Source organism: Notolabrus celidotus, chromosome 18 (assembly GCF_009762535.1).
Source record: "Notolabrus celidotus isolate fNotCel1 chromosome 18, fNotCel1.pri, whole genome shotgun sequence".
Taxonomy (NCBI): domain Eukaryota; kingdom Metazoa; phylum Chordata; class Actinopteri; order Labriformes; family Labridae; genus Notolabrus; species Notolabrus celidotus.
In genome coordinates, this window is record NC_048289.1 from 13,811,936 (window position 1) to 13,838,356 (window position 26,421).

The 26,421-nt window shown below is 40.2% G+C and overlaps 1 protein-coding gene across 1 annotated transcript; it reads right to left on the reverse strand.

Annotated features, from left to right (window-relative positions):
* Positions 1-2,535: 2,535 nt before the first annotated feature.
* Positions 2,536-8,214, reverse strand: metrn (meteorin, glial cell differentiation regulator). Its single transcript, XM_034707174.1, has 4 exons — positions 7,894-8,214; positions 6,760-7,193; positions 4,959-5,018; positions 2,536-4,362 (listed from the first exon to the last, which is right to left on the reverse strand). Exons 1-4 carry the CDS (start codon positions 7,998-8,000, stop codon positions 4,049-4,051), a joined length of 915 nt encoding a protein of 304 aa, XP_034563065.1. The 5' UTR covers positions 8,001-8,214; the 3' UTR covers positions 2,536-4,048.
* Positions 8,215-26,421: the final 18,207 nt, after the last annotated feature.

The window sequence follows — 26,421 nt, forward strand, 5'->3', positions numbered from 1 at the left end:
GAAACAGGTGGGGAACTTATCAGAGATGTTTGGTAACCGACCATGTTCATAGAGCAGCCATTTTCCTCTGATGTCCAACACAGGGTGGCTAGATAAAATGCAGTTGACATGCCATACTGTTTTCAAGGTTCAAAGTCATATAAATTACCCAGTGAGTATTCTACTGTTGAAAAGACAATTAATGATTTAAAAGTAACAAATCCTGTTGTCTGTGTCGAGACTGTCATTAAACGTCCATGTTTTCACCAGTTTTCACAGGGAAATCTGCATCTGTCTCTAGATTTGTCACACATTCTCACACATATTCACTAGAGCTGGGTATTGTTAATGACCACAGTTTAACCCACATCATTCATAACAGTATTTATAATAATACATTGATATATTGTTAAATAATGTGTGCATCATTTTTTTTTTGGTTTAGAAAAACTGACTCCAAAAAAAATGTTGCTGTTGAATTATTCTTTAATAACATAGAATAAAACTGTAAAGTACCGTACGGTCTGAAGTGCACAGATACACAGCTACCCTCGTCTCTCCATATACCTTTCCAATGGCGACTTCTGTCTTGTATTTTCATTTTGGTTTCAGTGTGTGTACTATCTTCTTAAAGCCCTCAGTCTTGACACACGACATGACTTCTATCGACCTCTTCTGTCCCTGTTATGCATGTCATATTTACAGCAGTTTTCAAGTCATGTCTCATACATTGTTTTCAGATACTATGTATGTATGAATTTGTTACACCGCATCACAATCTGGTTGTTGTCAGGTGTCACAGTTGGCTCTTGTCAAATATTAAACAACTACCTCGGTATACAAGGGTCTCTAAACCTTCATAGTCAGAGCTGCACAGCCAAAGAACCAACATATTCCCAATGCTTTGATGTATTATCTTGTCTACGCCATACAGAACCTAAATCACCATATAATAATGATTTTTGCATTAAATGTAAAAAATGTCTTTCTGTGGATTGGATTACGCCTTCTGCTCCAAAATGATTTAAGCATAATGCCACTACATCACTTTCTCATTGATCCGCAAAGAAAAGATGGTGAACATTGAAAACCTTGGGGAAATCTGGTAATATATAAAGATACAACAACATTTTTAATAACCTGTAGTCATGGTCATACAACAGCTAATGTTTGCGTCAAGTAATTTACCATACAGTAAGCTTAAAGGTAGATTAAAGCTTATATGTTTATTAGTGTTAGATGGTACAGCAGAACATGTGTAAACTCCTTGCTAATATATTACATGCTGGGTTCACACTTGCAACTACAATGTTAGCCAGGAAGTGGATGAGCACTAGCGTTAGCTGTTGTTAAGAAGTAGCTTATAGTTCATTAAATATATTGACAGACTCTAGAGCAGGGGTTCCCAAAGTGTGGGTCGGGGTCGCGAGACACAAATGGGGGGTCGTGAGATGCCTTCCAGAATGTTTTTTTTCTTAATTATCTAAAATTAGTACATTTTATCCATTATCGTAAAAAATATAGACAAAAATAGTAGCTAAATTTGGAATAAAACCTTGAAAATAGAAAATGTAATGATTTTTCTGCCTTTCTTTTTGCCTGATGACTCCTAAGTTCAGGGTTAGTGAACAGTTAATTATCAAAAGCATCAGTAGCAGTAGGTTAATTCACAACAGCACAGGAAACACAGCCACATGCTCATAAAGGTAGGCTAATTTTCTGCATACCAGCTATATGAAGCCACATTTAATCACTCTGAGGGACAGTGGGGGTCAGGAGTCTTTGGCACCTATATTTTGGGGGTTGCGGGCTGAAAAGTTTGGGAACCCCTGCTCTAGAGTCTCTAGATTCTAGATCTTAAATCACCTTTTTTTCATCTTGTTTCATCTTTTCTTGTCTATCTATATTACCCAGCATGCAACTTCTAATATTTTAGAGCAGAAAATGTACCATGGTGTCACATGACAGATGATAGAATATGCTCTCTGGTGCTGTCAGTAAGATTTAAGTCAAAATAAGAAACAACGTTTTGCTTTGGGCTGAGAGTTTGTGTCCTCAGTGGAGTTGCGGGGACATTTAGTTTGATTGTCCTCGTGTTCAGGATGAAGTGAGCGACTGTGTGGCACCTCACTTCAGCCGAGTCTGCCACGCCGCTCCCTTAATGGCGATTTATTGCTTCCTGAATCCTTAAAAATGGGAGGCCAGGGACAACAGAATTCCAACTGCTGTTTTCTACCTCCTTCCCTGTCCGAATGCAGCGAGGCTCCCTAAATCTCTCCTCCTTTTAGGCCTCTCACTCTCTCGGGCACAGTGTTTGTTCGGAGCTTTCAGGGACGTGATTCATGGGCACTTGAAGTGACTTATGTCTGAGAAAAGTTTACCATGTAAGAAACCTTTGGACCTCAAACCCTAAAATGTAGGTTGAACTGCATTGATGTTTTACGTGAGAGGGTGAGAGAGCTGATAAATGAACCATCCAGCTGCATTATGTTTGTGGGGCATGAAATTAGAAAAAAAAGAGTTCAAAGTGAATACATGAGAAGGACTTCAGAAGGCTTTTTCTTACAGTATGTTTTAATACCACATACAAACATAAAAATAATCCACAATACTGACAGACTGTTTTTTTTACATCGTTCTTTCTAGAATTTCTTATGAACATATTTACATTCACATAGACATCATTTACATCAAAACAATAAACAGCAAAATGGCAGTGTTCGCATCTTAGACATACAGCTTCAGCACATCACGGTAATTTGGTATGAACCCCTTCCACTTGTTGATATAGTGCACATCAGATATGAAGTAATTTATACAAAACAGAATTTTATACATTTAATGCATATGTTGTTTCTTTTGAGCTAGCCTTGTCCAATGACACTGTTCGTTTCCCGACAGAACTGTGTGTCATGTTGTATGATAACACTGGAGTTCACCTGTATGAAAGGCTATTGTCATTTGTTTTATGAATATTGCAGATTTCAAACAGGTGTGTCTGACATGACATCATAAAATAGCTTCTTGGTTTTATGAAAACATCATCAAAGAGCAGTGAATGACTTAACAACACTTACAACTGCTTTGGCAACACTGCTGCAAATCCACCCCAATACATGTTTTAAATAATTCTCATTAAAATAAAATGTAGTTGAATATGAAAAAGTTGTAGAAATATTGCATTGATACTAAGCATGATGTTGATAAAAATCCTTTATCTTTTATATGAAACAGGCATTTTTTTAATGCAGGCATCTCCTTACAGAGTAAAAATCTCAGAGTTGGCTAGAGTGTAAAAGTGCTCTCAGCACCAGGTTGAGCTGTGTTAGCTTCTCAGGCCGCCCTTAACTTTGTGTCACTACTGTATGTGTTCCTTCATCTGTACATATATTAAATTCTCAATCCTTCTGCTATGCTACATATAGTTGCTTTTTATTTGGTTTTCAGTGCTTGCAGCATCACAGTTAACAGTTTTTTTCCCTTTCCTTCATCAGTGCAAATATATTCTTTTTAACATTTATCTTTTAGAGGACTATTTTTTAAATCTCTTTTAGGACAGTAACACTGCCAATGACCCCAGGTCAGAGTTTACGGCTTAATCTGACATTTCTGGACAGAAGGTGCCTAAAGAGTAACCTCTCTTGGATGCAAACCAATATGCAGTAATCTTTCTGTAGAACTGTTCTTACATTTCCTGAGCTCCTAATAAGCCTGACCTAATGGCTCCACTTAATTTATTCCAAATTGAGAGCTTTGAGAAGATTTCCTCCAAATGGCATCACTGTGTATTAACTGTCCAACGCCAAATGCATACAGTCTCGGCTTCATGTCACATCTCCACCTGCTTCTCTCTGACCCAGCGCCTGCATATTGCACTGAAATGGTATTGGGAAATGTCCATTTCACTCCTCAGTCCTTTGGGGAGACAATCACCATGGTGTCACCTGGATACACCACCCAACAGATGGACACTAGTGTCTTCCGAAACATGCGACAGGGCTGAGTTGGGCCTTAACTTGAGTCTGGCCGTGACTTTGAGTGGTAGACAAGCTGCTGCAGAGTGTTTGACTCAGTCTACAGGCAGTTCACAGGGGATCTGCTGCGCTGCTTTGGCCATCATATATGCTTTCTGGAAGTCCTTGTAGCGTGGAGCGCAGCCTAACCAGGCTTCTCCAAAGTGGACCCGGCCTGTGAAGAGGAAGCTGCCGGGCCCAGGTTTGACGCCACATTGCATCAGAGTCCGGACTTCGCCCTTTCTGCTCAGGCGACTGTTTCCTGTGAAGAGGGCGTACTTTTGACGAAACACTCTGGTGGCGCTGACTTTGATCACTGAAGCTCGAAGGTTGTCATCTTCCACCACTGATCGGATGTTACCTCGTACGACTGCAGAAAGATCAGATACTCAGGTTAGTTTCAGGCTTTTCCAGGGAGTACATATTTTTCAATTTAAAATCGTAGGTGGCTTTTTTTTTTGCATCTTGCACATTAAGTTATCTTTTTGTTAAAATCTATATGCTCTCTAATCCTTCCAACTTTTGTTGCTTTTGCTGTTGTTGTTGTTGTTGAGCTATTACAGCTCAATCAGAGGCCCTCAGATTAGTCCACGGCTCTCTCTCTAGGCGGGTGGTGTAAGGATTAGTCCACTACAGTGCCTCCATTAGAGGCCCCTATGTGCATGTGTATGTGTGTGTTGGGGTTACAGGGAGCTGCTGTTCCACCTTTGACCTTTGCTCTTTTGAGAAGAGAGGATTTGGAGGCACTGGGGTGCTCTGACTTTAAACCGATTTGACACAAGCGATTTGTAGAGCCTGACAAAAAGTCATTCTGCAGGTTTGGATTTGCTGTCACAGGACTTATTGCCATTTGGTGGTCTAGTTTAATTTGTTCACCATGGCTAGTTTTGTGGGGGTGGTTTGTCTGAGTGACATAACATTTTATTTTAAGGTTGTGTGTGTTATTTCAGCAGTTCTGTCACTTACCAAAGTCACTAGTGCAAACAGCCATCAGAATCTCAGTGTTGTTGCAGGGTCTGCAGGCATCTGGAGAGAAGGAGAAAGAAAAAGAAATAGTCAGTTGGTGACCTCTCATTACTCTGCTAACTGCTTCTAAACACCTATATGCAAATACTTGTTCTGAGGAAATCAAAGACTGCATTCCCAGATCACATGCACAGGAATGTGAGATGTGTTTTAAACTCTGAGCAACAAAAGAGAGACAAATCGCTCCCTAACAGACAACTGCTACTTTTACAGTTTGCAGAGGAGGACCAGTGGAGCTTTAAGGTGTGAAGCTCTTCCACCCTGGACAATTTAAAGGCCAAATGAAACTTCCCCTCCTAAAGCCTTCCAGGGTGCCTACAGTCACACCTCATCAAAGCCTGCTAGACGGGGCCAGGAGATGGGATGGGGTGGGGGGTGGACTCTGAAGTTTCTTTTTCAAGGAGCACAATCCTATCCCCCCAAAATTACTGTAGCTTTTCTTCAAACTGAGACAAAACTCTAAAAGTTCAATGCACCTTACTAAAAGTCGTAACAGGATTTGCAGACGGCCACAAAAAAATTAAATCAAACCAACTAAGCTCTTCCCGTCTGCGCTGACTGAGCTGTGATGTAGGTAGTGGGGGGGAAAAAAGTCCTGGCATTTTTTAAACTTCTCCTTGTGGTTCTTTGGAGGCCCCCTTGCCCACCCTACACATTCTCCTCCTCAGTGAAAACCTCTTGATAAATGAGATTCCTTCCTCTCTAGTCCACAGCAAACCCCCCATCCAAGCCTAATCAGTGTGTGTGGGAGAGTGAGATTTTTAGGGGTGGGGGTTATACTCCTACAGACACATCTCCCCACAGAGAGGGAGCCCAACAAAAGAGTTGAGCATCTCAGCTGGGCAGAGGCCTCCCTGTCGCCTAGGAGACGGCAGTAATCCCAGAATACTCATGCGGCAGCCATTCAAAGGGACTCTGGACTCTGGAGAAAGCCCCACATACTGTGCTTTTGTCTCCCTCCCTCCTCTTGCCCACTCCACGGCACCCCTTCTCCTACTCCAAACTAGTTTGGCCACTTCCTCCTCTGTGCAGCCTGCGTGGGCTGTGGAAAGTCCAGGCAGCCCACAGAGGCCTGGTACAAATTATGAATCATGTGCATGGAGGATTTTATGGTGTGTAATATCCTCAGTGCTGGGTTACAGCCTTGCATCCTCCAAACTTTGAAGGAAGGGAGTAGAGGAACGGAAAAAAGAGACACAATTTTCCCAGTAAGAATACTGATACTGGTACAGATACTGATACTGATGACGATATCAACACCCATACCAATATCAGTATCAACCTAATGAATCGTAAGCATAAAGAATTTTTGGTGTGCAATATCATCAGTGCGTAGTTAAACCTCACTTTAGTGTTCTTAGTGAGTTTTTAGGCCAAGAAAAAAACTATTAATGATGACACAACAGATCCAACAACAACATTTATACTAATATTGATACCAATACCCATACCAGTATCAGCATCTACCTCCAATTTTGCCTAAAATGCGATATCAGGTATCAGGGAATATGCTAGTCAATAAGTTGAGCTAATACTGGCAAAGACCAGACCCTCCAACTCAAAAAACTTTGACAGGTTTTGGATAAGTAATAGTTCAGTGATAATGTATGCCAACAGTGCAGTGCTGAGACTTAAGTTTGGGTACCAGTGCCAGAAAGGAAAAGTGTTGCCTGAGCAGCCACAATAAACTTTCCTCCTCACACTCAATCCAACATGGCCGACTCATCCCTCCTTAACTCACCTTCACTACTGATGCGGTTGGTGTCCAGTGACAGCTGAGCGTTCCAGTCACCCCTCAGCTCATATCTGAAGGAAGCAATCCTCCTGCTGATGTCCTGATGAGGAGTAGCCTGCAGGAACAGAGCCACCTTCTCTCCTGGCAGACGGCTGAAACAGCGGACCCTTGGTGGGGATGAGGACTTCAGGCGGTCCCCCACTAGGAGCTCCAGGACCCCGTCTCTCTCCAGGTAGAGCTGGGCTCCATGGAACTGCTCTGAGGGCTTAACACAAGCAGTGATAAGACCTGGGCTGCTCCCGCCAGGACCCACTGCCACTGAGGGCAGACGGGGGGAGAGGGAGAGTCGCAGGGCTCCTTTGGGATACAGCCAGTCAAGGGTGCCTTCTGAGCAGTGAAGGGAGATCTGCTCCACACTGCCCTGCTGCTGGGACAGACCACTGTGAAAGGAGGAAAGGTAAAATTATTATTTTTTTAAATACTGTGCAGTGAAGACTTTATTTTTTTTTATATCAGTAAATCATTTCCCTCTAAATAACTGCAATCTTTTTAAAAATGTGAGCCCAGAAACTCTGCAAATTCAATCAACCTTTTCACTTAAAAAAAATGGTTTTAAAGAAAATTGATATCAAAATTTAAATTAAACTCCAGCTTAAGTGGAACTTTAATAAATTGTAAAAATTTAAAATAATGCGCCGCCTATTGGCAGCTCTTCGCCAGTAGGGGGCAATCAAGGCATCAGAGCTAAACTTCTGCAAAAAAATAAAATCCTCTGCAGTTTTTTTTTTGCATTATATTCAGTAATGAACCTATCTTTCAACAACAGCATGCATAGTACGTTTTTCCTCCATTTTTCGGAGTTAATCCTGCAGTCTCCTCTCTGTCTGGACCCCCCCGCCCCCCCCCCATGCCTCCTGCAGACAGCAGCCCGGAGGCGCAATCGCAGCAGAGAACTACAAACATTTAAATTGCGCCCTAAGAGCAAGTCTCAACATGTTGCATTCAAACAAACACTGGGCTTTACTAGCGGTCACTCGCTTTCAAATAAAAGTGACACTTGGAGAATTTAGAAGTGCCTTTTTCAACCATAATTTAATTTAGCCACATGCAGAACAAGAACAGATAACATGAAATACTTGCCTTCCTCTCCAGCTGCACTGGTCTTCAGAATAGCTTGATAGAGCCACGTCAAAAATGACAAAAAGTAAAATCCACATTGCGTTAATCCAAACTCCAAACGAAGACATTTTCGAGAGTAGATGATGCAAATAAAAAAAAACACGTTAGAAAAATATTCCCAAAAGCTGCGGTTCTCCTTAACCGAGTGAAACTCTATAAAACAAATCTGAGTCTATCTCTGATAAGCTCCATAGTTCAGTATCCTCTTACCCTGCTGTGTAAGATAAGAGAATACCGCTGGACTCTCCTCTAAACTTCTCCGGACTGATGTGCGTCAGGGGGGACGCTGAGCTCAGAAGTTATTCCCCCACAGAGAAACTTCTTCGACCAATCAGAGGCCGAGGAGAGAAACTTTAAACCACTCACACCGCGGAGAGGGAGGGACGACCGAGCCGCAGAGCGTGAGTATCAGTATGCAGGACTTCAATTCACCATTGTGTTTGACATGTCTACACAGACAACCCTACCTTAAAGAGAAAATTAACATAAACCTCCAGTTTAAAGCTATTTTACATTGATTTACGTTTGATTACTGACTACATTTCTTTGTCATGTTTTAGTATCGTCACATATTTATCTCGTTTATCTCACTTTATTGGAACTAAATTATCATTTACATTTGCTGCCTTGTTAAATATGTTTTGTAACTAGGAAAGATTTAATCACTGTTGGGCAAGTTACTTCTAAAATGTAAAACATTATATATTGGTAGTCACTGTTATTTGAGAGTAATTAGTTACATTACAATATTACTGCATCTGAATTGTAATGCATCACACTACTTTTGAGTTACTTTCACCAAAATAACTGCAGAAGTATGACTAGCATTCTAAGATGCTGAAATATAGTTTATTGTAGCTGATTAGAAATCCAGTGAAGGGTGATGTGGTATAGCATGACATTGTAATATAATAGGCATAGTGAAGGCTCATGGTGCAATACAATAAGTAACAATGACCGTCAGGATCACAAAAGCAGACAAAGTCAAAGTCTGGTAAGTTTTAGTAAAGATATCGAAAATATTTAAACTTAAATTCAGGTTAAAATGCGTTGTAACATGCATTACTGAGATTTGTAACAGGTATAATATTACCGAAAATTGTATTAATAATGCTTTATATTACTGCCTTACAGCAAAAAGTAATACATTACTGTAATTGTGTTACTCTTTTAGTGCGTTACTACCAACACTGGATTTAATGGGGCCAAATGTTAATACAAGTATTATTCAGTTTTTTAAATCCAGTCCAATGATGCATTTTTTCGCAGTCAGGCATCGATGACTTCACTGAAAAAATGTTCAATTAAATCTTTTTTGTATGCTTTTTTCCTTTGCAAAAAGTTTAGCTATTACAAAATATTAAAGTTATGTCACACGATTTTGCTCTTAAAATAAACAAAGATTTCATGAATGTACAAATATTCTCTGCTTAAAAGTTAAACCAAGTTGTCTGTTCTTAACTGTAAATTGTGTTATAAGTGAAAATGTCCTTAAAGCTTTCCTTTGATTATCCACATCACATGCATGTTAGTTGCATTGTGCACCAAGGTCAGCTTCAGGGTAGTTTGGATTTCACAAAATCATTCTGAATGATGCACACAAGACATTGCAAGACATGCTGAATTGCATATTCATAAAGGTTGAAGTCAAGCTAAATGAAACCTTCACTACTCTGCAGTGGAAAAAAACATCATTCATCATTCATGTGAAGATGAAACATCAAAGTGAAGACACAACCAGCAGGACAATATTTAACTGTCTACATTGATATGCTTGAGGTAACAAGGTTTTACAGCATTTGGTTTTCAAACTTTCTATTTCATGAAGTCAGTGTAAAGATGATAATTTCCTAATACCTAGGATCCACTGGAGTTACTGATAACAAAGTTTATTCTTGGATTTTAGCAGTAGACTACATGTGCTTCATTACGTGATCACATTTCAACAACAGCTGCTTTTTAAAGGCTCCACAAATGTTGGAATATATGCAAAGACGTGACATCATCACAGACTAAATCAACTAAATTGGCAGAAGAGCACATAAAGTTGTGGTCACAGCTGAATAATGATAACCTGATTATCAGACACAACTTATATGATAATGGAGATGATGATGATGATGATGATGATGATGAAGACGAAGAAGATTTTGCCTCCTTTTATGCCCTCTGAACTCTACCCTGCTGGGTTTCCCTTTCATGTTGTGGTATTTATAACCAAATCAAATATTCTTTTGTACTAACACCACCATCCATCTCCCTGAGCCACTGACTTTCTGTGCATATGTGTATGTGTGTTTTATAATGTGTGTGTGTGTGTGTGTGTGCGTATGTGTGATGAAAGTCTAGGCCCCTGCCATGGAGTTATGACAAGCTCTCAGAGCAACACAAAGGCACATGTGCAGAAATCCAGCTGCTTTATTGTCTGCAGCAGGACAGGGCTTTGTTTTCTGCAGGGCGATTCAAAGCAGCAGAGTTTAAAGAGCCGAGAGACGGGGCGACCTTGTTGAATGAAAATGAATACATTAATGCTTGAAGTTAGTTATGGACATCACAAATATGTCACAGCACCCACATGTGCACAGTGGTTTTAAACATGAATGATACACACTTCAGAGTGCATGTATTCATAAATGTGTCCAGTAATACAATAGCACACACGCATCTTGTGACTCTGGTGTGACCTGAAGTGCAATTTTAACCAATCAGGATCATATTTAATGCTCTCATAAGGCTGTCTGAAGCTTTGGTACACACAAAGAGATGTTGAAGTTTAAGTGAGTAAGTAAGTAAGTAAACTTTCTTAAGTATAGCACCTTTCACAGACATAGTCACAAAGTGCTTTACAGAGAATCAATGAGCAATAAATAAGATAATTAAGAAAGCAGACAAAATGACATCAAATTACAATGGAAGGTTGAAAGCCATAACAAACAAATGTCATGGAGCCACATGCTCAAAGGCACGGTTACCCTTAGTTTTAAGCCTGACACGATGCACAGCAAGCAGACCCTGGTCTGAGGGGTCTATTGGGGATGTAAGGGTGGAGCAGGTCGGAGATATAAACGGGTGCTTGATGATGGATTGCTTTGTGTGTAAATATGATGGATTAAATGCATAAAATCAATTAAAGGAACAGTGACATGATCTAAAAATGGTCTTATTTGCTTTCTTGGAGAGAGTTAGATGAGAAGATTGATACCTCTGTCATGACTGTCTCTTGCTATGATGCTACACCCCTGAGAACAGTTTGCTAATGTTAGTATAAAGTCTTAACAGGGGACACTTAGCCTAGCTTGCTCCAATAGTAAAATACTTCTATAATCTCTACATGTTCTGTCTTTTCTGTTTCGATGACTATTTTAAAGGGGTTTATATTTGGGACAATTCCTTTTTTTTCCTCCTTCGTGTCATCATGTTATATATAAAAGTGTTGTATGTATTCATTAAATGTAGTTAACTTTTATGTGCCACTTTGAGATAGTTTCATCCACCTTGTTGTGTCATAGGATCTCTGTGCTGTTCTGCATGTAGGAGTGAGTCATTGTTTATACATCCAAGTGGAGCGCTGCATCAAACAGTTTCAGAGTTACAATTAAAGGTCAGAGTGAGTGTGTGAACCATCAGACCTGCTGGTTTCCGCTCTGTACCAGGAACAATGCCATCTTTGACTGTGATGAAGCTCAGTCTGCTTGTTCTCATACTGTAAGCACTGATCCAGATTCTCGCAGAGTTTGACCTCTCGGTTTCTTCCCAGTGTCTTGCCAATGAGAGCGTCTTCAAACAGAGTTGCTGTACGCATCCGAGAGTTTGCATGCATGTGTTACTGCTGAGTGCGTTTACTTAGTGTACTGTACTCTTTTATGTGTGTGTGTGTATGTCTGCAAACATGGGGAGGATGTACTGACAGTGTGGTGTTACTCGCATTTATGGGACCTTGACATTGTTTGTTGTCTTTCTCTCGTTGTCTGTTCTCGCTGTCTCGGACACAGCAAGACTTTTCAAACATCCTATGTCGTCCTGGATGCTGAGCTTTTTTGTATTCAGGATACTGTGTGCACTACTGCAGACTTACTGTCCCAGACCTATTTCATATGTAGGTTTTCATTATAGGGTAACATAAATGTGATGCATTTGCTCTGCTAAAACATAAATGAGCTTATTTTTTGAATGGCAAAAGCTGATACAAATGCTTAATCAGAAAAAATGCATTAGTTGTATCAGCTATTTAGAATATCAGCTGGTAAGACCACTCTCAAAGTTAGGACAAGAGTCCAACTTAGTTGGCATCTGTGGACCTGTAGCAAGACCAAAGTTTCAAAGATAATGAGTGTTTGATATTCAAAATTTCATAGAGCAGCGGTGTGCCTTCCCTGCTAGAACAACCTGATCTGCTTTGAGAAGCCAGGACGTCCCTGTTCCCAGACTTTTCAGCAGCTTTCCCTGGCACCTCAGTGCTAATCCATTTGATCTGATATCGCTACTGTTTGTTTTCCTGCACAGAGTAATCTATGTGCTGGTAATGAGATCTAAGACCTCGCGATGATGCAATGATTATCAGCCTGCTCTCAGGGTGGCAGCAGAAGCAAAATTAGTTGTGCAGCAATTTCTGAAGCATTAAACAATCAATTAATAGCGTTATGGTGCCAAATTGACGTGTTACTGACCATGAAACGGGAAGTTGTTTTTTGATCGGCTTGTAATACTTGCTAAGCCACCAAACTTAGAAGACTTGACTTCAGTGAATAGGATATGAGTTCTGTTGTGGGCGTGGCTAAATGCTTCAGTGGCGCCCCTCTACAAATATAAAAAAAAAATCAGTCCCTGCAGTACATTTAACCTAGGGTTATAAAATTTGGTAAGAATATGTATTTTGCCTTGACCTGCAAAAGAGCCTCCTGGACTTACATCCTGAACCCAACATTGAGTCTACCATTGTCATTGCCATTGTCTCGGGGGTCAGTGGGATCTGTTCAAGTGTGGCACACAGGTGAAATAGATTTCATGAGGAAAAATTCTCAATTGGTGTGGCTTTCATGTCTTGTCAAAATTTGATGTCAGGCCATGACAGCGCTCCAACTAATACATGCTGAGTCTAACCTGCCTTTTACTTGATACGTATGTTGGATTGGAGTCCCCTTTTGAATCAGTATTGCATTTTAGCAACCAACAGGAAAAAGATAAGACTTGCTTGATATGAATGAGTTGGTTGAAATAAGATTGAAGATGTGTGCTTTTACTTCAAGATTTTTGCAAAAAATGTGAACTTTTGTCCATGCACATGACAGTGCAGTGACAACTCTCTCTGTAACTGAACAAAACCCCGACATACAGCATATCCCAACATGCAATAAGGTGCTTTAAGTAGGTTTAAATAATGATTAACCGTGGATGTACAGGAAAAAGGCTTTTGAATCATGCTCCTCTTGAGTTTGTAATGTGATGAGTCAGTGAGATCCTTGAAGCCGACATTTTCCCACCTCTCCATGCAGGTGACGAGGCTCCTGGATGACCTGAGGTCGGAGTCGAATGGCGGACAGAGGCTGTGTGAGAAAAACCAATGCTACGAGGTTGGAAAAAACACTGTAGCTGCTGATATTTACCCTCTGAGCCCCCATGAGAGCTGTATGTGAAAACTGACACCTGCTCTCTCATTGCACTTTCTCAGGATCCTGATTGTATGTGTTTGTTTGTATGACAGTAAATTTCTCTTTGTGCCTCTCATCTTGGTTTGTTTGTGCATGTGTGTGTGTGTGTGTGTGTGTGTGTGTGTGTGTGTGTGTGTGTGTGTGTGTGTGTGTGTGTGTGTGTGTGTGTGTGTGTGTGTGTGTGTGTGTGTGTGTGTGTTAGTGTAAAGCCCAGTGGGAAAGTGAATGCAACAGGGCCCTTCAACAGATAAACAGAGTCAGGGAGGGTTGATAGCAAACGCAGCTGGAAACGTGCAGAGACACCCTGAGAATGCTCTCTAATGCTTTTCCAAACATGTAATAGATCACTTAGCTGCACTGTCACAAAACTCTCATGCGGCCCCTGTGTGCTTTAATCTTCCCCATTGGGCTCTCAAATAAATTTTGCATTAAAGATGAATTATCTCATAATAAAGCCACAAATCACAAGAGATCTGTTTTTGGCAGCTGGATCAAGTCTCTGGTTACACATTTCCTGCAGTTATCTCTCACACATTTGCAGTAACTCTCTCTCTGTCTTAAAACTGGGATGGTCTTGTTCTAGTTTCATCTCATTAATCGTGATGTTTGTGTCTCTGTGACAGATTATTTTTTAAATGCTTTGAAGATGTTCCTTTTGATCTTCTTATTTGCACTATATATTCAGCAGTCCACTTTTTGCTTTCAGCAGCTCCAAGTATAACCTAATTATAGAGTCTGGGGTCAGAGGTCACAGCTGGGTGCCCTGGGGACTTCTCATTAGCAAAATGGAGGGAAGAAGCTGCAGGTGTCTTCAATGGACTTCTCTTTCTTTTGTGCCAGGAGTCAGGAAGCCCCCAATCACTCCTGAATTTTATTTAATAATCCTGCAGAAGGTACACTTTTCTGTCCCCTTAAATGTATAACCTGTTCAATGAGTGTTGACTTATAAACATACCTTGAGATTCAAATGGACCAGAATGCTGTCTTTAAGTTCTTCATTTGTATAAGTAAAATTATCATTTAAGTTACTTTGTGTCCTGCCTCTAGAGTTTCACAGACAACATTCTGGACTTTACAAATTTGACAGCCACAACTTTACAGATCAGGTGCCAGAATTAAGGTGCCAAACAGGCTAACGTTTAAATGCTTGATGTTGGAACAGGCAACAAATACAAATAAAAGACAGTTATATAACCATGTTAAAAATCAGAATAAGATCAAATACATACATAGTAGCACTTGATTTATGAGAAGGCTCAAAGATAAAAAAAAACCCCCAAAAAACAGTTTTCATTAACCATTTAAAAGTGGACACAGACTGTGCTGATATTCAGTTTAACAGCACACCCTCAAGTGTGACATTTCTTGTAAATTACAGTTCCACAGATTTTTGTTTTTTGTTTATTTAACCCTCCTGTTATGTTCGTTCCTTGGGGACAACAATAATGTTCCTGGGTCAACTTGACCCGGGGCATATTCAATTATTCAAAAGTGTCAGGACCCAAAAAATCCCAATAAAGATGTTTAAATTCCCATTATTAACTCCATAACAAACCATTTAAATCAATATTTCGTGCATTGGTGTTCTTTGATTCTCACAGATCATGGTTCAAGGAAGATAACTCCTTGAACCATCCATTGGAAAGTGATTGGGGTGATATGTGTCACAAAGTTACAAAGAAACATGTAATATTTAACAATTCTGACCCCTTTTAGCCTCCGGCCAGCAGTCATCAGTCATCACATAGATGACTGCTGGGTCAAATTGACCCACGAACAGTATCTATGTGATATAAACATGGAGGGGGGTTGCAAATGTGTGAAATGAACCAATTTCATTTTGTATGTTGTTCACGCTAATTAAGCCAAGCAAAATAATTTTCATAGGGAAAAAAATTATTTTAACCTTTTTTTTTTTTTAGATTTTTGAACTTTAAAATGGGTCAATTTGACCCGCAACCTAACAGGAGGGGGAATCATGCATTTGGCTCCAACTAGTCTTGTGACTTCTGAGGAACTGGACTGTTGCTTGGATACACATTTCCCATCCAAGGTGGAGTGGTATGTGGTTTAATAAGTCCAAAAGCGGCTGTACTCATTATCAGTGCTCTATCTGTCCAATCAGATTGCTTGGTTAAAGCTTGCTGTTGTATATCGCATTCATCAAGATCATAAATCACCAAAACAGCTAAATAAAAAGGACACTACAGTGCACCTTATTTTTCTACCACTGATACATTTTTACACAATGACTACATCAGCATGCAATATTGTTTACATTTCTTCGTCAAAACTGCACTATTACACTTGTTCAATAATGAATGCAACATTTTTTCTTGTACACTCAGCATCTTCATGTTCAGAGCCAAAGCTGGTCTGGCTCAACAGTGCAGCTCTTGGCGCTGATGAAGACAGCAGAAAGCTCACAATGCCAGCTACCCACACTGCAGTATCTCTGCCAGCAAACCTCACATCCATCTGCAGATATTCCCTCTCCTTGTAAGCTCTTCTTTATTGCTTTGTCTATCTTAAAATCCAACAGATAACTTATTTCCAACCATGTTCGAGGTTAAGAATTGGAATTGAAAGGTTCAATAATGATTTTCCAATGTTTATGAATCTCTCAGCTCTTCTTAATTGTTGCTCCAGTGGTAAAATAAACTTGCTCAGGATGCTGAAATCCTAATAATTATTGTATCCTTATCTTGACGAGGAGTTTAGATGCAGTCTCCTATCTCTGTAAGCAGATAATGAAAGTGTCATTGCACTGAGGCTGACTTTAAACAGGGACAATGTCAACACTGCAGCCAGCCTTGATGTCCTCAGAGTTGATTCTCACATTCCTCAGTATTCAAAAGCACATGAGAGAATACTTTAGCTGGAGGGTAAACAGGCCAGACTCTTTTATAGTGGTTCTTCACACACTGTTTCTAATGCAAACGTAAAGGGTTTTTACTTTGACAGACATTTCAGTGCCCGCAGAATGCACAGGAAGTTTCATGTGGTACGTGAGGTTTGAGGCTTAATTTAGACTACAAAGCCTCCACATTCAGCCCTGCAGCTTTTTATTGCAACCAGATTGGAGCAAACATGTGTCGTGCATTTCTTCATTAGGGTTTGGCTGCATGTGGGTGATCTTGTCATGATTGCCTGACTTTTATTTGCTAAATCAGGTCTGTGAATGTTTTTTTTGTCTTGTTTTTGGAGGGAAACCCACTTTAGTTGTTATTCTTTAGAAGACACCATAGCCAGCCCCTTTCTCTTCACATTTATGACTCTCATTAGCTGCAATTAACCAATCCCACTATTAGAAATCCAGATGAGAGCATTGTTATCTGCAGCCTGGTGGGTTTGATAGCCAGTGTTGTTGCAGCCCAGTTGGAGGTCAGACAGAGGTTCTCCGCTGTCTGTCTTCTTTGGTGCTCCCCTTCCCCCCAGACTTCTTCTAATTGGCCAGATCAATTTGGAGGGAAACTTAACAAGGAGCAGGATCCCTCCAAAATCGACAATAGATATAGTGTTTTACATATGTCCACAAGAAAGACAGATGTTGTGGCTCTCAACCACATCCACAATTGAATACCCTTATCTTGATACAATGGGGGGGGGGGGGGGGGGGGGGGGGGGGGGGGGGGGGGGGGGGGGTACAAAGGGGTTATATTTTGGCGGTCAAGACGATGCATAATCTCGGCGGTCAAGACGATGGATCATTTTGGCGGCCAAGACCGGTCAAGATAGACCTTTCATGCAGAGAAGTGTTTGGCTTTTATTCAAACAACCCTCAAACTTAGGGTAAAAGTTTCACTGGGCTCCCTGCTCAGTGTGCACATCTGTGCTAGTTGTCGACATCAGTTACACATAAAAAAAAAAGGTCGGTTTAATGTCTGTGGTAACTAAAAATCTGACTGGTCCTTGAAATTAATTTCACTGCAATATCAACATCTAACTCATATAACAAATATTACTCAATCATGTAACTTCACCCTGTCTTTTTAAGGTCTGATGTATTGATTTTGTGTGTGTGTGTGTGTGTGTGTGTGTGTGTGTGTGTGTGTGTGTGTGTGTGTGTGTGTGTGTGTGTGTGAACACTGTACCAGAAGAGTTTGAAGCAGGGTATGACAGTTTAGAAAAAAACTGTATTTACATTTTTGCGGAAAGTAATATGAAGTTCAATTTTGCATATTATCCTGGAAAGTGTTTCATTTAAGCTAGCACTTGGTCAAAATCAGTGCTACCAGTCATTTTGCCAAGCTAAGCTAACCAGCTGCTTGATCCGGCTATCTTCTTCTTTCCTTACCTTAGACATGGAAGCAACACAGCCTACAATCCAAAGCGTACATCCTTCAGTCTACATAAATTGCATGTATGTTACTATCCTAGTATTAGCAAAAAAATACACCCCTGTTTAAATTAGATAGAATGATATTCATCCCAACCTTGGAAGCTTGCCAGAAGCAGGTTATCCAGTACGGAAGCACTCATTGCATTCACTTGAGAAAGAAATCCTCATTTCCTCTTTTTCTGAATTCATTAGGCGATTCTCATGTTTTACAGTTACATAGATGATATTGTGATTAGTGTGTTAATTTTGCTCAAACCTATTAAAGGTTTGCAGTTTTTCATATGGCCATCACCAGGTCACCAGAAAGAATCCCAAGCGCTCCCCCTGTTCTTGTCTAAAAATGTTGTACTGTCTGTTTGTCTGTGTGAAGCCGAAGGCAATTTTCCACATTGTGGACAAATAAAAGTTCTAATCTAATCTAATCTTATCTAATATAATATATAAAGCTCATTCTGATCTGCTGGAGGTTGCAATGTTTCTCTGGTAACAGTTGAACGGATATGGCATGGTTCATGGATATAAGACGATGCATCTGAAATGAATTCAGACTGATTACTAGCTCTCTTCAGAGATAATTAGGCAATTGTTGAAAACACTGGATATATCCTTGGAGGGCAACTGAGGCGCTGTGTCTCATTAATCCCGAAAAACTGAGCTACTTTTTATTTGTCCATGAAATATTTTCTCCTTATACTGAGATAATCATACCATTCAGAAAAACAGAGGATTTTTTTTTGTGTGAATTCAATACACTTTCACCATCCAGACTTGGCATGGAAACAATGAATCACTGTACATTTTTATGAACAATAAAGAGATATTTACATGAATAAAAACAACCCCAATGATACAGCATATCAGAAAATACACCAAGAGAACTTATTATAATTTATAGTAACTACATTATTGCTATAAGTTTCTCATCTCATTTCAAAATGTTCACAAACTTACAAAACAACACAACACAAATGAGAAACTACAGCTAAAAAAGCCTCAAAGTTTAAAAAAGAGAAGAATAAGTGGTCAGTTATTTTCTTCTTCTGCTTGACTGATTCAATCTCCTCCTCCTCCTCCTCTGTGCTCTGTCAGTTGAGTTAGGTCATCCTTGGTTGTGCAGAATATAATTAGCCTGCCTGCACACACACACACACACACACACACACACACACACACACACACCACACACACACACACACACACACACACACACACACACACACACACACAGACTTTAAACTTTAAACTTTAAACCCCCTCTTATACAAAGGCCTGCTTCAGACAATAGGCACATGCCAATACTCTGACCCCCCTCAGCTATCTTCACATGCACAGAAACCTCCCTGTTCATCCTCAGAGCCTCCACCTCTCTGCTCACTCAGGAATAATAATGAGACTGATACAATTACATTTTACCTATCACATTTCACCTCGTATCAGAGGAGTTATCATGGGTGTGACAGGTGCTGGATCTCAGCTAGACCTGTGGAGATTGGAAATCTGCTTTTGCGGATTGCAAAAATTGCACTCAACGTCTTCTCTGTGTATTAAGTTTCAGTGATAAAGTTTATCATGTGTTAATGTTCCACAGTTTCTAAGCTGGATGTGTGAAGTTTGAGCTGAGATTTAGCTTCATAAACCTGTGAAAATGAACGCACTGGATGATGTTGTTATACATACTAACTCCCTTTTTTTTCACCAAGAATGCAAAGTGCGAAATGATATGGCATGGTTATAACGTTTCCCCCTGTGTTTTATCAACAGCTGCAGTTATTGTTGGGCTTTTTCCGCATAGTGTCAAGATTTTGTCTTTTTAAAAAAATGTTTTTCCTTCTTTTCTAACTTAAAGTTTAGGACTTAAAATATCTAAGAATAAACTTGTATAACTTTATAAGAATAAAGTTGGAGTATCATGAGAATAAATTTGTAAGTTTAGCTAAGGTGAGCTTACATGATATTTGAAAGGGGAATATCAGAAGAACAGCGGGTAGCCTGCTCTAATGTGAGGAATGGGGTATCTTGTAAAATTTTACAAAGACTCACAATCTTTTGCACATCAAGTCCATATTGCCAAAAGGAACAGGACTCTGAAAAGATAGTGAGTGAAACGGAGTCTGTTCCAAATACAAGCAGTCCAACAGTCTGTTATTAAGTTAACAGTACAAAGTTATAAAGTGTTTGAAGTACAATGTTTTTCTTGTCAAATAACAATTTCATTAAAATACTGACTTAATTCTTGTTAAATCGGATTTTGTCTTCAAGTAGCTTGTTGCATTAATACTCTACTGATGTGAGAAACAAAAAGTGATAGTGAAACAACAAAGAGTGCAACTTACACTTTAAACATCAGGAGAACAACAAATATCCCTGAATGAAAACCATAATTGCACCTTAAACCTCTCCACATAGCTCCTTTTATCTCCCAACCCTCATCCCTGAGCCTCTTTTCATCTCATTTTCGAAAAATGCCATCACACATGAGGTGCCCCCCCCCCTCTCCACACCTGCACTTCAGCATCCTCTGGCTCATCAATGGAACCTGCCCTTTAAAAACCTATACATCTGTTGCAAATGAGGTGGCCATTGTTAGGAAAGCCCTGAGGGGACCGCCAAAATTTTGCTGTCTCCCCAGCTCCATCGTCGTGAGGAGACCCCCACCCCTAATTACAACACACACACACACACACACACACACACACACACACACACACACACACACACACACACACACACACACACACACACACACACACACACACACACACACCTCTTACTTCAGGGGTATCATATCACCTGTCCCTCGGGGTTTATTGCAGTGCAGGGCTCATGATAACAGGTGGATTTAAATGTATACAACAGGTGGGCTGACTTTTTGGCGGTTTTCTATGTTTTACTGTTATTTTTATGACTCTTTTTTTCCAGTGTTGTGTTTTTTTGTATTTCTATTTTGAGATAATTATTTCACCACATTTGTTTTTTGATCATCCACAAACAAGACTTTGATGGATTTGGAGTGGCCTTAAGTTCCTCTTTATCCTGTTTTGAGGATATTAAAAACTGTGCAAAGCATACCAGAGGCAGTAAATATTTATCCTGCAGCTCTATGTGGTTGTTTGGCTTTATTTTATCCATCTGACCCATGACTCTGATCAACAGAGGAATCTGACAGAAGAGGAAAACAAGAAGTAGAGACAAATCAGTCCGTCCTTTGACTGTGTTACTCTTCAATAGACATAGTTTCTTTCTGCGGTGAAATGTGTCGTCCTGCAGAGCATCAAGAAAGAGCATAAAGGGAACCTGCTGAATAACTAGAGCATGGAGGATAGTCCTGACACATTCATTCATGCATGCATGCATCTACTTGCTTTTTTCCCTCTATTCTTGCACGGACACAGACATAAAAACATTCTTCACACATAGTCCAAAATGAAAGATTTTGGATCTATCTGCACATGTATGCGAGCTAATCAGGGCCTCTTCCAGACAGAAAGCTCAGGGTCACTTAGGGTGAGATGTTTGTGATGGAAATTTGGACGGCAGGCGTAGGAAAACAAAGCTAGAGACAGGACGCCCAAGAGTCGACATACTTTACACATGAGATAACACGCATAGAGGAGTTACAAAAAAATCCTCAAAAATTGAATCACAAAGCCTTCCTTATTCTTATGGCTGATAAAGAGCTTTAAAGCAGGCACTTTCACAAAATTATAAGAGAATAGAAGGGCTTGTAAAAGATTTTGTCTGTAGATTTTGCTCTGAGAGCTCCCATGAACAAAGTTAATCAAGATCTTAAAAGTTGGACTAACTTTAAAATGAAATAGTGTGGATAGATTAAGTTTGATTTAATGCCACACTCATCTTTTTGACTTGCTCAAACACATGAAGGATGTTTTTTTAAAACTTTCAAGACTACATTTTTTTTTCTCTACAAGTTGTCGTAAACAATTAATGCTACCTGTTTTCAAGTTATTTTTCTGCTCTGCATCAACAACAAACAAGCAACAGCTCCTCTGATTGCTGGTGCTTGGCGCCAGCATCAAAGGTGACGTCAGCTCGGCCATTCCTCCAACTTTACCAGACATATAGTGCGTTGATCGAGGTTATCCGATGGAACTGCCGCACCTCACTGAGATATCACACAAAGATGGGATTTAATGGTCCTTCGATCGAGCGCCTCTGAAAAGCCAACCTCTGACCCCCAGCCTTGACCCCCTGTAACCCCTCCCATCCTCCAGGGTCCAGTGCCTGTCACTGGTCATTTGTCAAAGCCTTCGCACTGATCTGATTACCGACCAATTTGGGTTCTGCCGACTACACACTTCTGGGATCAAGACAAGCTGCTTTCAGCAACTTTACATGACAACAAATAGCTAGATTGTTGCGAGAAGGGTAAAGGGACAAGGATTTGATCTATTCAGGCCTTAGAGAAACACAAAACTTAAAACAGACGCCAACCTTGGTGTCCTCCTGTGAGTCTAGAATCTGTGATGGACTGAGGATAAACTGAGGAACTGTGTCCAAACTATTCCAGGAAACTTACTTTAGTCATATGACATGCTGAATCATTGTTCAATATAACAAAGGAGGTAATGTTCAACAGAGGAGGAGAATAATTACATAAATCATCCAAACTAAACATGTCTCTGACCGATCCGATCCAAATCTAATGGAAAACAGATTCAAGACACAGAAACTCCTCTGATTTTATTACTCAGGTATGTCAGTGATTATGTTTGTGGTAACCGGCACAGTTACTAAGGCTGTTCTTCTGTTAGACATACATGTATCTATAATCCATCAGTGAAAACTGATGGTGTGAAGTCTGGTTTATTCTTCTGCATCAAATCTATGCAACCTAACTTTCGGCTGTTCATACTAAAGGTAAAGCGGTGGAGTGGAAGCTGGCTTTTAGCCTCCTTAACATCTACAGTGTCCCTGCCTGTCGGTCCACTCAGCTCTGCCTCTTATTAGGCAAAACTTGTAATCTTAATATCTTCCAACTGAATAAGTCCAGACTGGACTAGCTAGTTCATACCTTGCATGGTATCATTGTTTAGTTGCACAATGCAGCAGATTGCAACTTGATTCTTTTAGTATTATCAGTTTATTAGCAATATCACGCCTTTCATTTTTTTAAATCAAGAATTTATACTTGAATATCATGATTTTTATACCATAGCTTCAGGACGTACATTCTCAAAATCTAAGATTGTTTATTTTAATATGGCCCTAAAACTGCATCGTGCATTAATGAATAAAAGTAAGTTCCATGTTTTGTGAGTGATTTGGATACAAAACATTGTTTTTTTCACTTTCATATCATCGTGAATATCTCCTCAGAGACTGCTAGTTGTCCTTTCTATGTGTGTTAAAAATACATTCTTATTACACAGTCCTAGCCCTGTAAATGTGCCAGCCACACACCACGATTTTAGCCAATTAGCTGCAGGTAGTGTTAGTGCACTCTGACCTCTGCCTGCTACTCGCCTCTCCCACTTCACTTGTTAACACTACACTGCAGCCTCTTTAACATAGGCACCCCAAATGTTCCAAAGTTGCTTTTTCACAAGTCCCTCATAGTGTTAAGCGACTGAGACCTACGCTATGATGATCATTCCTGCATTTATATCAGTGCTGAACAAAAGATGTGCAGCCATCTCTGCTCTTCTAGTCTTGAAAATAATCCCCTTTCCAACCATGGGTGTTTATATTCATACTGTTACATGGCGCTCTTTCAGGTTCCCAGTGGGAGCATTTCTATCTGAGGACATTAATACAAATCAAGAAGTTTAGCTTAAGTTTTTCATCAAAATACAAAAGCTTTAACACTTTCACTTTTTATTGAGTGCTGTAGATATACAAACATGTTCTAATGAGGATGAAGGAAACTTATTGAACAAATTGACCATGAACAAATTTAACATTTTGAAAAGCTGGAAAGTGTTGCAAGTATCAATAAACATGCACAAAACACATTTACCTCATCAATCTGTTCTTACGTGTGAAATGGATATGGCAAAAACCTGTCCTATAGTTTGTGTATCATGTGTCCCCTAATGTATGACTGCTCAGAGAATCCTCTGCAAAGGACTATCAGTGTGCCCTAAGGGACAGTGCAACACACACTCATCCACACCACCCCCAAAACAAACCTCTGTCTGGCCAACACACACACACACACACACACACACACACACACACACACACACACACACACACACACACACACACACACACACACACACGATTAGGCCTCTGCTCATTATGTCTGCTTTAGCTCTTTGGGATTGAGCTGGGTTTTGGGATTGGGGGCTGGGGCAGGGTGGGGCCGGTGACCCTGGAGAGCATGACCTCAGGGGACACTCCTGGAGTTACAAGGGTGTAGCAGGGAGGAGTGGGGGATGGAGGCATCAAGGCAGGGAAAGTAACTTGTTGGTTGGTGCCCCTGCCGGTTGTGTCCTGTGAAGACCCTCATTGATTTTCTATGTGAAAAACACACTGATTAGTCATCTTGAGTTAATTGCATGAGCTCCACCAGAGCTGTAGCTTTTCAGTTGATAATGTGATGAGATCCAACTAAAACAAAGCTTATTAGAATCTTAAAAAAGCCCATCTTGGCTTTTGCAGCCTCTAATTAATAACAATGAGTAAACAAACATTGTTTCCATCTGGAGATGGTTGTCAGTAAGTGAATAGTATTTTTTTATTCAAATGTAGTCCTGATGGATTAGGGGTTGCATTTCCCTCAGCATCCCTTAAATTGTCCAACACAACAGTTTTGATTTCCCTCCAAAACTCTTTTGTCAAACTTCCCCCGTCACTTACAAACTGCATCCGCCTCCACCCCCAGCCGTCACCCATCAATCCACGGTGTGTGGGTGTGTGTGTTTTTGAAAGTGGGGGTGTCTCAGCTAGTGTGTTGTTAACCCCCCAGGGTGTAAAGGATTTTTGGACTAACACTGCAAGTCTCAGAAAACAAACTCTTTTATTAAAGTTTATTGAAGCCTTTCTTCACTATAAATCAATGAAAAAAACGCAGTGCAAACATTTGTTTACTTTGGATCCAGTTAAATATAAAGAAAAATGGCACTTCAAATATCTCTCCAAGTCTTTAAATTAACCATATCTGTCCTGATACTTCCAAGTCTCAGTGGGGATTTTTAGTGATTCCTCCCCCTCCTTTTGTCAGGAAGCTTCATCAGAGCTGCAGAGGTGTGCAGATGATCTATGACCCTTGGGTGTCTCTGGCTTTTCTCTTCCTAGTCTTTAGTTTGGCATCAGCACATCCCCCATTTAACTCCTAACCTAAAGAGTCAACTTTTGCAACCAGGCACATTTGCACAGTTGGTTGTTCATAAGAAATGATTACCAAGCACATTCTCCACCAACAAGCCAGAGAAAATGTCTGGATTGTCAGATACTGCCTGTATTAAATAAAAACTGTCCAAGGATTGAAATAAGTTCCAGCAGGGACTACTAATTTTTATTTTGTCAATGATGATTGCAAATGGAAATCTGCAAATCAATTATGGATGAATAATAAGTGAAAAAACTCTCAGACGTATTACTCTTCATTTTTTATGTTTTGCACTTGAAGGGCACAACTTATAAACCATTTGATGTGACAAAGAGCAAGTATCAAAGTGTACTTATGCTGTATTCCAACATGCACTATACTTCTCAAAAGTTCCAGATATTCTGGGATGGGTTTCATCTGTAAGGCCAATTTCTTCACCAAAATTTGATTTGTACTTTTTCCTTCCAGCCCCCCAACAAGTCAGGTTGAGCAGATATGTGAAGACTGCAGGTAAAAGTCAGGAAAATTCGCTGCTAGCAAATGAGTGGTTAGACGAGAGTACATCAATACCATGCAACCTGTGAAATCTTTTAGCAACTTTTTTTCCAACTCATTCGATGAAAGCTTGATCCACAAATGTTTATTTATTTTGTATTTTTCCATCCATCCATCCATCCATCCATCCATCCATCCATCCATCCATCCATCCATCCATCCATCCATCCATCCATCCATCCATCCATCCATCCTTCCATCCATCCATTCCTCATTACGTAGCTACCCCAATCGGTGTTTGTGTCCCCGAGTTGACTCCATACAAGCAGGAAAACTGCGCTGGTCGGTCGGCCAGCGTCAGTGCACGTGTGTCTGGAGCAGTTTTTCGTGTGGCAGTTAGTTACACTGTGTACACAGCCAACTTGGTACATAGCTTGTAAAAGTGACAGAATTTGTAAATGTTTGCCTTCAGCTGTGACAACAATGAAATAAAGTGACAGTTTGACAAAAGATGCACATGTCTGACGTAAAAAGAAGCTGTTTAATGGGCTGAGATGCAAATTCAAACAATAATTTCCTGCATTTCCATCCTCTTTCAGTTAACACAGAGGAACTATTCATTTGCTTTGGTGTCTGTGATTCATTCAGACCCACTTGAACAAACTGCAATAAGTCTATGAGCCTTTCCCCTTCTCAAAATGAGCAAACCC